We start from the raw sequence: 17,603 nt of genomic DNA, 5'->3' as shown, positions 1-17,603 counted from the left end.
GACTAACTGTTCCGTGTATCTCCTTGGAGTATAACCATTTCGCTCACCTTCTATTATTCTCCCGGAGAGTTCGGAATTGTGTAATGTAATCCCTCGGCGCTGAGTAATCTGGAACTCGGCCTTGCAAGGAAATCCACCAGGATATTGCTCGCCAGAATGTACGCATAAGGCTGAAAGCATCCAACGTCCGGTTTCGCAAGACGATACGAGACTGGTGTAATTGCTTCCCCTCCCAAAAACTGTCTTTTGCACAGCTAGAACAACATCATACAGGTCTGGAAAATAACATCCGGCTTCATAGATGAATAACTGGGAGGAACTGAACCATAATACGTTTCAATATAATGTGTGAATGATTCATTGCAGGTGCGAAAAAAAAAGAGAAAAAAAAAATTGAGTTTCCAATTTTGTCCTTTAGCATTCAATACGTAGCATGCGCTTCTAGACATTGCCTACATTTTGCATGGCTCCGGGAGCCTTACACAAAATATCCATCTTTGAACAATCCGAACAGTCATATTGCCATTTGCGTCAAACGTTTACCTGTAAGAATTACATTACTTATTATCACAATTTGATAAAATCATAGGCACCGCAAGACGATTAAACGGGGACACAACATACCGGTGGTTGTCGGACTCGGTAACACTAAATCCTCTAAATCAATGGTGACAGCGCTGGCGGCTTTCGGTGGACATTTCTCTCTATTTTTACACAGTCATCATCGCAGATGGGACGCCGGGTGCCGGCTCACCGGCAGACGGCACCCAGCCGCAGCCGTAATCCCCCCAAATAACATACCGCCGTGCTTACGGCCGCGGCCGCGCCGGTCGGCTGTAAATAAAGCTGAGTGTCCACCAGGACCGGAGTGCCAGGGGCCCAGTGCAGCGGTGAGCCGGCCGCGGTATGTGCCGGCCGTCGGGCGCGGTGGGCCGTAGCTCGCCGTTCTGCAGTCCTGTCTCGGTGTCATGTGCGCCGGGCGTGATCACGGAGCGTCGATGGATCGTTCGACAGGCTGCCTCCCCCAGTCGCCGTGCTGTCAGCCGGGACTCGGCAGGACTCTGACCGTCCTCCGCCCCCGCTGCGCCGCGTCCTTGGCTGGCCCGCTGCAGGAGCCCCCAGCAGTTTCATGGACACCCGCTGTCGGAGGACGCTGCGTCCGGGGACTGCCCGCACGCTGAGCCTCCCGGAGGCTGCTAGGTTACGGCCGTCGTCTTACGTCTCATGTATAGGTGCATGTGCTTAGCTGGCGACGATGAGATCACAAAGACGTCACCGATGCAGCTGCGGGCGGGCGATCCGGGCACAAGCAGCATCCCCCTGACAACAGACCCCGGCTCAGAGCGGCAAGAGTCGCCGCGGGTTCACCTGTACCGGCGGCTCCAGCCGATTGTCTCCGCCTTGTTATCCACGGTAGCGATAAACGATTATCTCCGCGGTATGTAGTCAAAACATCGTCTTTACAGGATAAACTGCAAAGTCCTTACAGATACATCTCAGTGAATATCGTATCAATCAATTGCTTACATTTCTAAGAAACTGGCAGAACCAAACCGTCGTTGTCTTTTCTGCAAAACTAACTATCAGGGCGGACGCCTGACGTCTGAAGAAAACAAAAGGGCCTTAGTCAAAGTCCTTTATAAATGATACCAGATGTAGCCCTCATATGAAATTGGTCTCAGGAAAAGCTCTTTTATATAGGGAAGTTGGGGCAATGCCGGAGTTGGGGCAAAGCCGAAATTCGAGATATTTCGAAAACCGTAAGACATGGATGCCACCTGTCAGTGATGCTCTGAAGCTTAAGTGACTACTCGTACAATTATCGCATGTTTGTTACGAGTCGTCATTCGGAATACTTCGACTGTGAGGGCGCCAAGAGCGTTTTCAAGGTACGTTTCCCTTGTACTACATGCGCCTTTGAAGCTGCATTTCTTACTCATTATGCTACCGTTTGTCTGGCCAATTCGGTCAAGTAATCTTTAGCATGTCTTTGCATAAGTGTGCTGCCTATTTGAAATTTATACAGCACGTTGAAAAGTTATGGGCCTGCAAATGAAAGTATGGCTGGCTGGGGTAATGCCGAAAACGTGCGATTACGCACGTGTTAAAAGCACGCTACGTGGACTTTACTGCTGTAGAATAGCAACGCGTATTTTTAGTCACACAAATTACACTTTCAACCGACACAACGGCCTGTTACCTATAAGGAATGATTTACCTGGCATTTTCTTATTATATCACACAATTATAACTTCCAGTGTGCACCGCGTCCTCAAGCTCTTAAAGGAAAAGTGCCACCTTCTTGAAATATGAAGATATCGTTGGTTTTTATTTTGACATTATTATTTTCCATTTTCTTTTCAAAGCCGGTGCCAGAAGTGCATAATTCGCTAAAAAGTATTTCAAACTATTTAACATATTGGTACTATGTTTATACTCTCTACCGCAGCTACTGTATGATGTCATAGCAATGACGTCACACTCAAGCCAATCAGCCTTGAGGAGGATAGACTCGTCGGACTGTAGCGGTTGTAAACAACTTGTCGCCCCGTGTGTCTGCCCGTGGCGCTAGTTATCTGTCGAAGGTAAGGGTGAAAGATGGATATAATGGCCATGGAACGCTATTTTAGGATTATTGGTGAATAGCAAGAATATAGTTTTGGTGGTTTGAAATTGTTTGTCCTCAGTGATTGGCTTGATTCTCATTTTGCGGCATAAGCGGCTGTTTGGTTACATTGCATTCTTTATGATTGTGTAATTATTATGATTATGTTCCTCCAAAGTAGGCATCACATATCAATCTCAAAGGCAGATCATCTTCTTTTCATGCCTATAATTTTCTTCAAGAATATTAATAAAAAATATTCCATTTACCCCTGCCTATCATATATCCCATGGAGCTGCCGGTGGAAGTAGGCATGCAATGTGACCTAGCATTGGCGATGTGGTTAATTAGCTTTAAAGTACTATGGAATGCTAAAGGTCATCATTTAGAATGGTTTTCAAAACATTCCACTAGGAAATATTCATTGAAACCTGAAAATTACTTACAAAATGTAAATGTATAGCCACGTCTCAAGAGCATTCAGCCGTCTTCTCAGTAAATATATAATGAAACATAATCTTACCTGACCTAGCCTTACCTACAACCTACAACGTACGGCATTGGTAAAGCTGGCATCACTGTCAGCGTATATTAGTTTGGTAGGTTGTGGGTAGGTAGGTTGCAGGTCAGTAGGTAAGGTTCGGTTAGGTTAGATTGTTTTTAAGATTCCTTTTATCTACACATTTACCGGTTAGCGCTGACGGTGACACCAGCTTTACCGATACCCAACCTACCACCTACAACCTACAACCTAAAACCTACATTCAATGGTGGCGGGTGGTGATAATTGTTATACCTATATGATAATACTGGAGATAAATACCATACAGATTAGCTGGTATCCATGACACACTTTCTTAAGAAGAAGGTCTTCTATTAAATCATGTCTATTTTATAGGAATGAAATGATTTTTGTTGTAGTCACATTCCCTACTCTGACCATCATGTCTGATTATTTCCAGTTACCACTGACAATGCCCAAAACAAGAACAACAAAGGCCCAAAGGTGGCTGTTTGGTAGTGCGCAAAGCTGCTGGTAAGTGGCATCAAAGGATAGGATGTTGTTGTTGTTATGGGTTAGGGCGCGTAGCAACTTGGCTCTTGCGTCCAACATTTCCAGGCACGTAGCCAGGATTTTGCTCAGGGGGGGGGGGGGGGTCACAGGTTGTGGCCTAGTGTTGTACCCCCTCCAAAAAGGAAAATTGCTCTGATTAGGCCCACTATTTTGGGGGTGTGTCACAGCTGTTTTTATTTTTAAAAAAATCGCCATCACCGAGGGGGGAAGGGGCACGAGGGCATGGCTCCCGTGCCCCTCCCCCCTCCTTGGTTACGTCCTTGGTTATTTCTGAGAGTTTGGATATCACAAAGCTTTAGATATAAATTAGAATGTAATAAGAAGCTTACAGCATTGCACCTTTCCAGACACTGATAATTCATTTGCCTTTATTGTTTCAAAAGTCAATTTTCAACACAAAAAAAAGTTGAAATTATTAACTCAAATAATTGCAAATATATACTTTGGTAATTTGCCTTTCGCATCACTATCAACAAAATAATCAAGGGTGACTAAATATGAAATGTTCCTGCATGATCTTCATCGTGAACAATTGTCAAGGTATGATGTTTGCGTGTTGAAATGTTATAAAGAACTTATGTCATAAAAACACAACTTGTAAAATTGTGTCTTTCCATATTATTCTGCAAGTAAGCCTTGGAAGGAAGAGACACTATTCCGTCCTACAGAAGCCATTTAGAAATGTGTGACATGTTCAGCACTTTGAGTCAGTCGGTGCCCGGACCTCAGTCGGCTGTATGACCGTCTCCTCGTCCTCTTTTGTCGGCTCCGCCCCGTGCTGTTCTATAAGGGTGTCTGACCCGCTGCCGCTATCCCCACTGTGAGGTCTGACCCGCCGCGCGCTGTCACCACTGTCGGCCCTCTGTGTGCGCGGCAGGTGGTGGTGGACGTCTCTGCCCTGACGCGCGGCGTGCGTCTGCTCAGTGTGGAGGTGCCGCTGACAGCGGTGCCGGCCGGACCGGCTGCCTCTCCGGCGGCCGACATTGAGCGCGGCACGTGTCCGCCGCCGTTCGGGCCGCTGCAGCTGCTGCAGTCGGCGGCGCAGCTGTCCGTCTCCGTGTCGCTGGCCGTGCCGCTGGACCTGCTGCCGCGGCCGGCGCCGGCGCGCTGCGCCTACGGCCGCCTGCTGGCCGTCGTCTCGCAGCGCGGCCTGCAGCGCAGCGGCGTGCTGCAGCTCATCCAGCAGCTCAACGAGCCGCCCAGCCCGGCGGCGGCCGAGGGCGCCGCGCCGCGCCGGCCCGGCGACGTCAGCACACCTGGCATCAGCGGCTTCTGCCTGGCCGACCGTCAGCTGCACCTGCTGTTCGCCGAGGGGCGCGCCGACGCCGAGCTGGAACAGACGGCGGCCGCGCCGCGCGCTCTGCCGCGCCGCGACGCTCGACTCTGCCACCACTCGGGCCTACAGTGTTTAGGGAGCGCCTGTACCCGCGCCAGCCGGCCGCGTTCCGCGTGCTCGAGGACCGCCCGCTACGCGCCCAGCTGCTCGACACCCGCCTCTACACGTTACAGAAACAGGAGCCGGCGCGCGCCGTCCGCGCCATCAGAGAGTGCTTCCGCACGCAGTGGCTGTCGGAAAATGAACCTGCTTCCCAACGAGGCCGGCCTGCAACAACTGCTGGCCGGCTGTTGGCCGAAAAAAACGCCTTCAACCGGATGTCAGTTGTCAAATCAACGCGTATTAATGCATTCACTAGGATGGGCTTACGTAAAGCTGTAGAATTGCAAATATATAATGGCACTGTTTTTGATCCGTTCGGTATGCATTGGTATCATATGATCTCTCATTCACAGACGATCAGCTGCGAAGACCCAGATCCGTAGTAGAGGGCTCATCGAGTCCGGGTCCAGCTCCCCGTACTTCCTCCACTTTGGAAACACCGCAGCGCAGATCACAGTTATACATAATATTTAGTTTTCATTCACTTCATAACCGAAGGTTGTTTGATAGGTGATATGCTGCTTGAGTTGCACCCCGGTATATCAATACGAAGCTTCCGTCCCTGCCACATACCAGTGAAGGAGGCGGCGGCGGCGGCGGCCGGGGCCGGGCTGCCTTGCCCACCGACACAGTCTGTGAAATGCCCCAACAACCTTTAAAATTCAACAGGCTTCATAAATGTTTTTTTGCACCATATTTTCTCGCGTATATGAAAGCTCTAAAATGTACAATATTCCTTTCAGCCACAAGCGATATAAAAGCTCTACAAAACGTCATGTCTCTGTGTGCAAGAAAGACACATATATTGTGTATAATCGAGCGTACATGATCTGCAGCGCTGCGGAGGGCTGCTCGGTTGCCGCTTTTTACCAGTCGGCTCTAGGTCGGACATATGGGTAAACAAAATGGAATAGTAATATTTAACAATGCTACCTGCTGATGCTACTGGGCCTCTCATTGGTGAAGAACTGGCAGCCAGCCAGCGTGTTTTTGTGAGAACTGTTTTAACAGCAGCAACCGAACGGCTCTCGGGCCAGCGACCAGTGAGCGTAGACAGCACAGCGCTCCGTTAGGCATCGGCGGGCAAGCACGCATTAGCTGTGGACGGACCGGCCGCCCGAACATATTTGTCGGTATCGAAAGTATCGTGAACCAAATGACTGCTAGCGAAAAAAGGACTGCCTCTCGTATCCATGAAAACATGTGTTCTACAAAAGTACATAATTGCTTAGTTGTCGCCAGTCACTCATTGCACCATGGCGTCAGTGTGGGGCCGCGCCCCGAATCATCTCAATCGCCAGGCAAAGCATCTCAATCGACAGGCACATGGTAGTCCAGCTACGAATCCGAGCCGCGGCATCCCGTCTATGTATCTACATTACACCACAATCGAACACTGTCGGGCCACCCGAGACAGCAGTCTCCAATGTAACATCAAAACCCGCCACTCGTCTAATATCAGAAAAATGAGCATTGAGTACCTACCGAATATCGACTACAGAAGATTACAATGGGGTGCAGATCTAGCAAGAGTGTCGCGGTTCGTCTCGGCACGGCTTACAGGCCGCCGAGCCCGCGCAGGTGACCGCCAGCTCCACCTGTTCCACCTCCGGCGCGGAAGCTCGATCACAAGACTGACCTCAGTCGGCGCTCTGTGCTCGGCACAGGGCGACCGGGTCAGGAGCGGGCCGCTGCCGCCAGGGCCGCGGCCACCAGCCACGCGGCAGCGCCCGCGCACCGGCCGCCACCACCCGCTCAGCCCAGATGCGCGCCACGGCGTCATTGGGGCTTCCCTGAGCAGGATCGAACCAGAGCTGCATGCACGGCTCCGTATCCGCCGTGAACTTCCACGAGTGATCCCACACCTGAAAAAGGCGCACGGTTTGCGTCACAGCTCGGCTCACTTTCACAGTCCACGCACCGGCAGCAATTAAGGGCTACTTAGATAGTGTGCTAATAGAGCGCAATCACTTAGCTTAATCCATATAGTCAACCATGAATTGTTAATTACGAGCGAGCGAGCGAAGCGAAGTCTTTTCAATATCACGGAAAAAGCTCAGTATGAGCGGCCCGACCCGGACCGGCCTGTAACGCTTTTGAGAGGCTTATATCTCAGCAACCGCTGGACCGATTGGCCTGCGGTCTTTTTTTTTTGTTGGCTAGCCCTATTCCCTCTACCCCGTAATTGACTACTCTTGATACATTACAGGGACCGTCGTGGCACGTGCCACGTGAAAAGTCAAGGGTGTTATTTGTCAAAAGTTGCAAAAGAAGTGATTTTGAGAGGCTCATCTCAGCAGCCGCTTGGGCGGTCTTGCGGTAAATTTTGTAGGGTAGCTGCACCCCTTCAACCAAAGGTCGGATGCTCTTGATCTATGTGAGTGACCCCCACTGCACGTGCAAAATGCAAAAAGAAGAGGTGCCGAATTTGTTCCCATTTCAATAACTCTGTAATTACTGGGGCGATTTAGCTGAAACTTGGCATACAGGTAGGCAGTAGGCACCCACCAGGCAATGCATTCCCATATGTTGCGGTTAGGGTGCTACTGCTTAGTGTATTATGTGTAAAATAAAGGACGCTTGAATCTTACCTGAGTGATGTCCATTTCTTGATCACTTTCATCTGTGGGTGACCGAGCAGCGACAGCAACCCAAGGCGTATACGGAATCTGTAAAAAAATCAGCACACCGTTACCACATGTTTTAATAAAACTTACCTATAGGGAGGTAGCATAAAATACAGATCAAAACAATAACATACAATTTACAAACATACAGATATTCGGTTAGGTTGAAATGGCTAAAAAATATAAAAAATAAGGGCAAGGTACTAGGGCTGTAAAGCTGTAAGGGCTCGGTACTAGTAATAATTTTTGGCTAAAAATATCACAAATAAAGACTCTGCACTAAAGCTGTAATGTCTGGTACTAGGAATAACTTTAGAGTGAAGTGTTACAAAAACAATATTCAAAGTCTTTTGATAACTTTGCAGGCATTTTCATCACTTTTAAAAAAATAACTTACATTCTGATCCGGCACAGCACTGTTCTTTAGACGCAAACGTTTTTGACTGTGCTTATCATGGTGCGCACTTCTTGTTAAGTTTAAGTGGTCATGTGGTCTTGGCTCATTGGTCATGCCACACGCCCTCATCCACTTTTCTCTGTACTTCTTTTTTTAGCGGGAACCTAAAAGTAAAAAAGGGTCAACACATGCTTAGTCCATGCAACACATACTCTGTGTATTAAGCTGAATAGCTCCACTGAGCCCAGTTTCACCAAGTGCGGTAAACTTAATTTTGGGGTAGTTTTTGTAGTTAAGTAGTGGGGTAGTTTGGTAGTTTACCCCAAATTGAGTTTACCGCACTTGGTGAAACTGGGCTCTGGTGAGCTTCCTTTTCTTGTCAGCACATAAGTGAAAGAAAACTGTGTAGACAAGAGATGAACCAAACCCCCAAGGTAGGTGTTACCACAACCAGGAAATGGGATTTGAAGGGCTGGATAAATGTGTCTGAGTTCTGCCTTTCAGCCAGACTGGAAAACATCCATACACTACGCCGGATGCCCGTGAGCCCCTCATGCGCCAAAATTTGAAGCAAGCAATTTTGAGCTGAAATTCCAGTGCATGATTTCCACTGAAAGTTGGGTGCCTGTTTGCACCAAAATTAAGCCACTTTTACATAAAGCACATGTGCATATCTACCGACCAAGGCTATATCAACCAGACAGATCGTTCCGGGGCCTCGGAGTCAGACGCTCTTCCCTTTCTGAGCGTCTGAATTAGTTAATGTTCCCATGAAAACCCAATACCACAATTTGTGTGGCACACTGTAGAATCTTAAGGTGAAACAAGGCCCAGGCCGGAAGTTCCGACTCTCTTCAGACCTGCCAGCGCCCGCAGGGCAAGTCTGCTGCTAGATTGACCACAGCGTGTCAAAAAATTCGGTGACAGCCATTTGCATAAACATTATGCGCCATGCGGTCACCCTGCGCCTAAAAATTCAGCTGCCACCATGCGCTGAATTTGACGCATGCAAAATTATGCTGGATGTGCGATGAAATTTTCGGGGCAACGCCGCAATCACGCCACTTCGCATGACATATTCGGCATAACTTGCGTTTTTTTATCCAGTCTGGCATTTCAGTTGTGAAAGCCTGAACAGTTCAAAAGGGTTTGCTAATCCAGGGGAGAGTTCTGTGAAAACAAAAGTAATAGAAGAGCCATTGCAATAAATAAGAATTTAGGTACCTACCTAGGTACCTAGGTACTTACTTGTGCACAGTCACACGCATATCAGTCCCGACCCGACGTAGGTCGTTTGCTCCGCGGATCACGCACTTCATCGTTATTATAGGTATTTGTTCGAACAAAAATGCCCTGATTTCGGATCAGAGCCACGGTATAAAATATGGTATACTGCCTTGCGTAATATAAAAATGCATTTTAGCAATTGGCTACCAAACGAGATGTCATCTGTTCAGGGCATAGCATAGGTTTACTTTCATAGACCTCATGAAAGTAGCTCATGAAACTCATCACCAATCAGCGCGACGGATTTCAAGATTCGATTGCGGATGTTCATCCGCCGGCCGATTGCCAGAACAGACAACGAAAAATAACGCAACTACTCGTGGTCTGCTCGCTAGTACAGGGATCCGTGCCTGATCAGTACTGCTGCAAGCTGATTGGTTAAAAACCTAAGCCTCGCCGCGGGTGGCTGTATTGTCGGATAAGAACGCATTCCTGGGATAAGAACGCATTCCTGGCATATTTTCTTTTAAAATTGCCGATAACTACGAATGGAGGCCGAAATCGGCCGTAAGGAGGTAGACAGAGAGGTTTTCGGACACGGGCTACAAGATGGCTATCTCAGTTTCAATCCCCATGTTAAAGGTGGCCCTTTTCCTTTAAAACGCGTGTCAGCTTTGATGAATTCTGGATAAAGTTTGAGATAAAATGGCAAAACATCAATGTCGGCATTCCCCGTAGATCATTTCTCCCATTTTCGGCTTTCCCCGCAGTCCGGGGCAACGCCGAAAAAGTCACTTGTTTGATATTTTTAGTTTGTGCGCTTAACGGTATGCGAATTCATCAAATGCGCCTGGTAAGTTTGAAAGGCAAAAGACTGGCCTCTCGAATGACGCCAACAAGAATAGCTTATGTTGTCTACCTTGCGTGCTACGGGCGTCAGAAAAAAAGTCTTCGGCGTTCCCCCAACTTCCCCTAGCATGCAGAGAACAGACCTCTAAAATGTAGGCGCCGCACAGACGACGTTCGCTGAAGCTCTCTACACCTGACGCCAGTTTAATAAACACAATCACCACTGTTACATAACATCACTGTTGGATAACGTCTTTCATAACAGTTATCCCTATATGAGAGGAAATCAGTCGTACTACAGAAAACCTCTTACGTAAATGGTGTCAAATGCAGGCTGTAGCTCTCTACAGACGTCAGCCGTAGTCCTCTACAGGTGACGTTATTCACAGACCTCTAAGGCCGACGTAGCTCATGTAGTCCCCTGACCCCTAGCTGTAGTCCCCTACAGACGGACTCAGATGCCGCAGTCCTCTATATCTAGTCCCCTACAGACGGACTCAGTTGCAGTCCTCTATCTCCAGTCCCCCACAGACGGACTCAAATACAGTGCTCTAGCTGTAGTCCCCTACAGACGGACTCAGTTGCAGTCCTCTATCTCTAGTCCCCTACAGATGACTTCACCCGGAGTGGAATCGAAGCCGCTTAGTCGGCCGCAAGGTACGGCCAACAAAAGGCCTCCAAATATGGATGGGCTATAGACCACCGAGCCAAGGTCCGCACCATGGCCCGCGTGCCTTTGGCTGATTTGCCTACGACGGCTTAAATTGCTGGTTATATAACGATATCTGAATATTATTTTATTTAAGCGGAATGCGTGTTGTGTGACACCTTCATTAGGCCGGACAGCGTATGATTTTATCTGGCATCAATTCTACGTAACTTCTTTGGCGTTTTACTATGTTTCATGGAGGTGGTATAAATGTTGGGCACTCTGGAAATGAGTATCAACTGTTTTCTTCCTTTACTCAACTTTTCGTTAGAATAAAAATCCGTATACCTTGAAATACTTATGTAGTACAAAAAGTTATCAGAGGCATAGAATGGAAGTGATCACAAAATATGCATGTTTGGCGACATAGCCGAGAAATGCGACCCATAAATCGTTCAGGTATCTTGCACTTATGTTCCCCTCTTTCGAATGAGAGTTTCACTCAAATTGTATGAGTTCACGATAGTGAAGAGCCAATTTCGGCTGTGCATAGTGTCAAGCTGGAGCTGAAATGTGATTTCGTTAATAACTTTTAACATTATTAAAAGTCAGTAGGTAATGATCATAACAGCGTTAGCTCGCTTAAATGTGGCCATATGATCAAGGTCATGAACTGAAATATTTATTTATGATGCTATTTATCGAGAGAAATAAATTTTGTTAGGCTGGAGAGGAAGTGGTAAATACCGGAGCCCCAAGGGTGTTTTAACCCGCGCCCCACTGGGGTCTGTGTATAACACGCCCTACTGGGGGGGGGGGGGCTATTCATAGCCCCCCCTCCTAACTCCGAAACTACTGGGCCGATCGTCAAAATTCAAACGGCGTCTGATAGCCCCGGAAAAACTGTCGAGCGAAACCTAATTTCATTGACCTCGAGGTCACCGATGACGTCATAGGTCAGGTCAAAGTAAAAATTATTAGCACTTTGGCTTGTTCACCTTTTGGGCTCTGGCCGCCGTCTTACAAGTCAGATCAGGCTCATTTTTGGTTTCCACACTCGTGAACAGATGCTCTAGATACCTTGAGGGTACCAAACTTGTACTTTGATTTTCAGGTCAGGGTCAGGTCATCACAGGTCACGAAAATATTATATCATGCGTCGGTCACGTGACACATGTTTTATGGTCCATTTAGGCCATAGATTTCGAATTTGATGTCGTCTGTGTCATTCGAGGTCATTTTGAGTCGAATTTAGCTTAGGTCAGGTCACTTTCAGGTCAAAAAGGTCAAATTTTGAAGTTAAAATTTTTCAACAAAAAAGGTGTCTATTGGATGCAGTTTGAGCTCAGGAACACGATGGTGCCATTTATATTGGTGTACGATGTCAAATACGTACTGAAAAAGTGATTTGAAAAATTAATAATTGTGAATTTTTTGCAATAATGCGTATAACTTGGCCATTTTTGAAGATATTTAGCTAAAACTTGCTAGAGTTAATCATAATCATGCGTTCTGTCACATATATTCCGGTTTTTTCGAAAAGTCAAAAACTTTTTGAAAAAAATATAAAAATATAAATTTTGAATATTATTATATAAAATTTTCGAAATTTTCAAAATTTTGAAAATCCGAGATAGCAGTTTGATAGCGCGGTCAATTCTGAGTCCTTTCATGCAAAGAAATTGGATCTAGCTTAAAAACTGAGCTCTTGGGAGCGATTGCCGTGGTTCAATGTTTTGCGTCGAAATCGGACGAACATGACGTCACTCTGACGTCATTTCCGGACGACCTATGGTAGCTACGAAGTTCAAATTTTGACACAAGGTGTCAAATTGATGCAGCCGAAGGTACTGAAAGTTTGGCGTCGATACGTCAAGCGGTTTGGAAGTTATTCGAGAAAAACGGGAGGGGGGGCTATAAATAGCCCCCCCCCCCCCAGTGGGGCGCGGGTTAAGCTCCAACAGGCGACGTGACAGCACCCAACAATCCAGCGCTTGGAGGGGGGATTTACACCACACATCTCTCATGACATTCGCGCTCCATGGACATCGGCAGTGCCTACATTATAGAGAGTAATCAATCAAGTCTGCATGACATTACAATGGGTGACAATGTGACGGAACACACAGATGAAAGCATCACCTCCCTCCATAACAGGTAAGCTACATAGAAGGAAGTCCCGTACGGAAAGGAACGTCAAGGTCCAACGCCACAACATGACTGACTTCCGATCACCCTGACATTAGGGTGGATCCGCGCCGAGCCAGCGGGCGGCAGACGGGCGGGCGGGCGCTTCCCGATCGGCATCTGTGACACTCTCCTCACCCCAGCCGGAACAGACCTTCACCTTATGACTCCGGCGGTCGGGGAGCAGGGCTCGACCTGCAGCCTTGAGCGGCGGCAGTGACCGGCCGGCCGGCCGGCGGTGCCTGACCGGCCGTCTGCCGCCCGGGGCGCTGCATCGGCGCGAGCTTCTGCGAACGCGCTCCGGGCCGCCCCCTCAAGGTGACGCGGCCGGTGGCGAGCCGGCTGGGCGGCCCGACTCGGCCAGATTCTGCCGGACTCCGCTGGAGCTCGCACCTCCCCGACTCCGCTCCGGGCGGCAGACGTGTTCGACGCGATCACCGCGACACACGGCGGTCACCTCACTCCCCATAGACAGAGAGTATCCACTAACCGCACTCTGCCGCTCACCAGGAGCTGAGTATTTCCTGAGCGACCGTCCAAACTCAGCCACCGTCTGTCCTTCCGTGCGAACTCCGGTCCAGCACCCTATCTCTCCACCCCATCTCTCCCTTCTCTCGGCCATGTGGTCCGCACTGCTGCTGGTCTGCCTGGCCCGTCTGGCGCAGAGCTCCGCCGCTCCGGAGATCGGTCTCCACTGCGCAGACGCCGTGTGTGCCGGAAACGCCACCTGCTTCATCAAACTCAGCAGCGGAGAGCCCGTGTGTATCGGTAAGTCACCAGCGGGCTGAGCCAGGTGTGTGTGCATGGGGTTTGACGTAACCATGACACAAGAGGGGACAATTTGGACTGAGCAATGACAATGACATGAACAGGCTCTTGGTGAGGAACGAACTCACGCTGACTCTTATTAACCCCCTTCAAAGGTTATAAATATTTCCATAAAGCCGCTCTACATTTGAAGAACGAGTTGACGAATAAGTGCATAAACTATAAACTTGACGACTGTCATTTAAACCGAATCAATCTGTTTCTTTTATTGAAGCATTTGACTTTCGGTCCCCGACATCCAAACACCTTCGATTTGATTAGGAAAGTAGCCTAAAGTATTTCAATTTGCTCATTTAATCGTTTTACTGACTCATTTTATCTCCTGGTGTTCACCTGGATTGTTTAACAATCGACAGAAGCTGTGAGCTCAATAAATGCGAGTGAGGTGAACACATAAAAAGCATTTAAGGTGTCACGTTTCCAAGCAAAACAAATTGCCAGGTATTTACGCCATTTCTTTAGTTGCAAAGTACCGAATAAGCTGGCAAAGTCTTAAACTCTCCGCATAGCAAAACGATTCCTACGCCGACAACTCCAAAACACATGTGAGTGTATGCTATTGGATAACTCATTGTAGCAATTAATTGGTGATGATTGAATAGTTTTATTTCAAAACTAGCAAGAATAGAGCCCGTCTTTTTCAGCATCGATATGGGTTAGGTTAAAGTGACGTAGCGACACATAGGAGTTTGTGATTGGGAATAATTAAAACGCGTGGTGGAAGGAGGGGAGGCGAATTTTGCCCGCGCCTCCTGTTTTTTGCAAATATCTCACGCCGTAATCATTCTTTTAACGTCAGAATTTCAGTACATGCCTAAACTTAAATCTTGCATCTTGCCGTGAAAACAGTAAGTAAATCAGTTGATAAATTTATTAATGGGGGTGATAAAGTCAAAAGTCACAACGGAGCGGCGATGCGCCGGCTAGCGCCGGCCGATTCTCGCTACCCGCGCCAGACGGTTCCGTCTTTGCATTGCGCTGCTTACTGCAGCTAGTGATCGATTCGCGTCAAGATCTCTGTGAAGACTTAGGAATATACAGGTAATCTTATGGTAAAAGAAACTTACGAAAATCAGCAGGTAACATTTTTAGTTACGAGTGTGTAAACACAAAATTGTGATTGAAACGTTTCCGCGTCGGCTGCTCCCCGCCTCAACCGGAAGACATATCACTCTTAGAATATTTCTAATTGCTTTTATTATGGCTGGTTCAACTATAAATTCCTAATTACTATTATTAAGGCACTCACTAAAAATAAGGAAAAATAAGTTAAGAGGAAAATAAGAAATAAAAGTACCTATATAATGTTTTCGTCGTATAGTGAAAGAAACAAGAAAATGGTCCGTTCATTTTTGAAGTAGGTATGGGTGCTTAAACAAAAATAGACCCTCATGTGGTGGCTAATAGGACCCCCATTTGACCTTATTTGACCCTGGAGTTATTGACCAAGTATCACTAAATTACTTCACAACAGTGTTACCGCCACCCACCCTCCTAATTTCGTATTTAGTTGGCTTCCATCGGAGCTGAGATCTTAGACCACTCCCTCTTCCACTGGGCATAGTTCTCGGAACCCTTCCACTGCGCGTGTTAAATGTTGCTGAGAATATCGGGCTTTTCCAAACTTTCAGACTACGCTCGTTGCTTCTGAGTTTCGTGTGCGCTGTGACGAAGACTAGAACGGCACATCTCTGTCCATGCGTCGTCCATATGAACAGAAGCTGCGGTTGTCGTTTCACTGAAGAGATCATCTATCGACTGACGATTCTCAGATTAGAGATGATCGTAGTTCCAATAATTTGTAATGTTCTTCGTATTGCCACTTTCGAAGAAACCGCAGCGCCAGGCCACGAATGTCCAGCGCTGCGCAGTTATTGCTTATAGTGCTTTATTTGGACTTGAATGTATGTCCGACTTATTCACCACGTCTTTCACTCTATCATTCCTTGAATAATGTGCGCCTCTTGATTGAAACAACATGCGTTTTGCATTAAAACGAACTGTTACCTTGATTTGAGTGTGAGTTCAGGTACAAGATAATAATGTTACAGCGGTGTATTTGATTTGTGCGGCTATGTCTGTGTAAATATCACAATTGAAAAGTTCTTTAGCAGCAAAGATCACTCAAGCGATGAGATAAAATGCAATTGTACTTATTATTCTACCAGCTTTGCTTAGGCTTGTATCATTGAATAATACCGTATACCACGAATATGCCGTTTGAAATAGCTGCCTCTCAAGCTGCATACCATCCTCATGAGCATTTATGATTGATGCTAGATGCAAGAGAATCATAAGCTGCAAATAAATTTTATGACAATATGATACCGTCATGCAATTTGTGTGGTTGTGCAATATGAAGGGTTCTGCTGAGACCTTGTGCCGGTGCTCAGCTGGACGCCGGTAGCCAGTTAACCACCTCCGCTGGCTGTGATAAGCCGCTCAGCCCATCCCAGTAGCACGGAATCAGCCGGTCGGCCGCATAACGTTTTCAGAACCCGTAGTCTTATCCTCGCCGCTCCCCGGCTCTTCGGCCGGGGATATCACCACCTTAGATACATGCACGGCATTTAATATCTGACTTTTGCAGCATGACTGTCCTATCCATTCAGCGCTGTTCTGTGAGCTGCCGACAATGTTCTGTTCTCTTCGCCGGGACATGATCCATCCTTCCCGCGACGTGTCACTTCCATCCACCGTATGGACCTCTTTATCGGGGAATCGCAACCCCTCCCCGGAATGGATGGTCACTTGTCTTATGGTGAAACTGTCATACGAGAGTGCAGAAGAGGCAAAATCGGGCTATACCCGAATCTTTCTGCCGTGCTAATTGTCATCATTTGCGGAAATGTTAAAGAAAACAGCAATTTTAAAATGGCTCACGTTTCAATGCTTCCAACGGCCTTATGCAATTATATAGTTATGTGTATTGTATAACGGTTTAATTTAATGTTCCTCCTGTGCGTCTTACATAATCTTTCAACGATGCAAGCATGCTTTTTCCATGCAAACTTACCAATGTTCTTTTTCGGAGCAGCTTTGTAATATAAGAACAGCGCAAAATGTAATTCCTGCACACCGTTTTGTGCTCTTCCCGCCGTTGTTCAGGGTTTCGTTGAATATTTAAGAGTCATTTTCAATAGGCATCTATGCAGCATGCCAAATCGCGATAAGAGAGATTCTTGGAGTGATAGATAGCCAACCAAGCTCCATAAGTCGTGTAAACGGTTTAAATGTAACGGTTAAAGAACAACTTAGCCTGCATAAATAGCATGACACTCTGCGATGATCCAGCAATCTCAACCGGCTTTAAGAATAAATCATTTAATTATTGCGCAAGCGAAGTCCAAATATAATCTTTGATGATCGTTTGGGGCTGAAATCCTTATCTTAGTGCGGTACATTTATGTAGATATGATTATCTCTGCCATTGCATGTTAATGTACGCCATTCGATACTCGACACCTGAAATATTCCGACTAATTTCAGCTAATTCGTATTAATACTTGGAGGTAATCAAATATCCAGCTACCTTGTCAAGGTCATTGTCGTTCGCAGATCCCTATAAGTGGCCGCGTGTGACGTGCCCTCTGTTCAACCATGGCGCAGTATGCTGGTACGTTCGTAGCAATTTGGCAAGGCTGCAGCTCCGGCGGCGGGTGGGACGGCGTTTAATTGCCGGATTATCCTTTGGCTATCTTGTCGGCTGTCGTCGCCATCT

General features: G+C 47.2%; 2 protein-coding genes and 1 long non-coding RNA gene across 5 annotated transcripts in view; 2 read left to right on the top strand and 1 right to left on the bottom strand.

Moving 5' to 3' along the window:
- The first annotated feature begins 2,894 nt into the window (after window positions 1–2,894).
- LOC122384556 lies at window positions 2,895–5,423 on the top strand. Its single transcript, XM_043372096.1, has 3 exons — window positions 2,895–2,912; window positions 3,627–3,641; window positions 4,558–5,423. The coding sequence occupies exons 1-3, from the start codon at window positions 2,895–2,897 to the stop codon at window positions 5,395–5,397; spliced, it is 873 nt and encodes a 290-aa protein (XP_043228031.1). The 3' UTR covers window positions 5,398–5,423.
- A 468-nt stretch (window positions 5,424–5,891) lies between these two features.
- On the bottom strand, window positions 5,892–9,467 carry LOC122384584. 2 transcript variants are annotated; one of them, XR_006257064.1, is made up of 4 exons: window positions 9,391–9,467; window positions 8,143–8,306; window positions 7,710–7,787; window positions 5,892–6,983 (listed from the first exon to the last, which is right to left on the bottom strand). It is a non-coding gene; the product is annotated as an uncharacterized LOC122384584 (long non-coding RNA). The 2 variants fall into 2 exon arrangements; XR_006257065.1 differs by lacking the exon at window positions 9,391–9,467 and having other exon boundaries at window positions 8,143–8,463.
- A 3,952-nt stretch (window positions 9,468–13,419) lies between these two features.
- LOC122384551 (balbiani ring protein 3-like) overlaps window positions 13,420–17,603 on the top strand; it is a 52,921-nt gene continuing 48,737 nt past the window's right edge. Inside the window, exon 1 of one of the 2 annotated variants that reach the window (XM_043372087.1) lies at window positions 13,420–13,822. In XM_043372087.1, coding sequence (XP_043228022.1) covers window positions 13,675–13,822 — 148 coding nt within the window. In that variant the 5' untranslated portion in view covers window positions 13,420–13,674. The remainder of the gene's footprint in view (window positions 13,823–17,603) is intronic. The other variant, XM_043372085.1, reaches the window with a different exon arrangement.

This window comes from Amphibalanus amphitrite, unplaced genomic scaffold, assembly GCF_019059575.1.
Source record: "Amphibalanus amphitrite isolate SeventyFive unplaced genomic scaffold, NRLGWU_Aamphi_draft 000193F_arrow, whole genome shotgun sequence".
Lineage (NCBI taxonomy): Eukaryota > Metazoa > Arthropoda > Thecostraca > Balanomorpha > Balanidae > Amphibalanus > Amphibalanus amphitrite.
The sequence above is the reverse complement of the archived record's forward strand: the minus strand, read 5'-3'. Positions and strand labels throughout refer to the sequence as shown.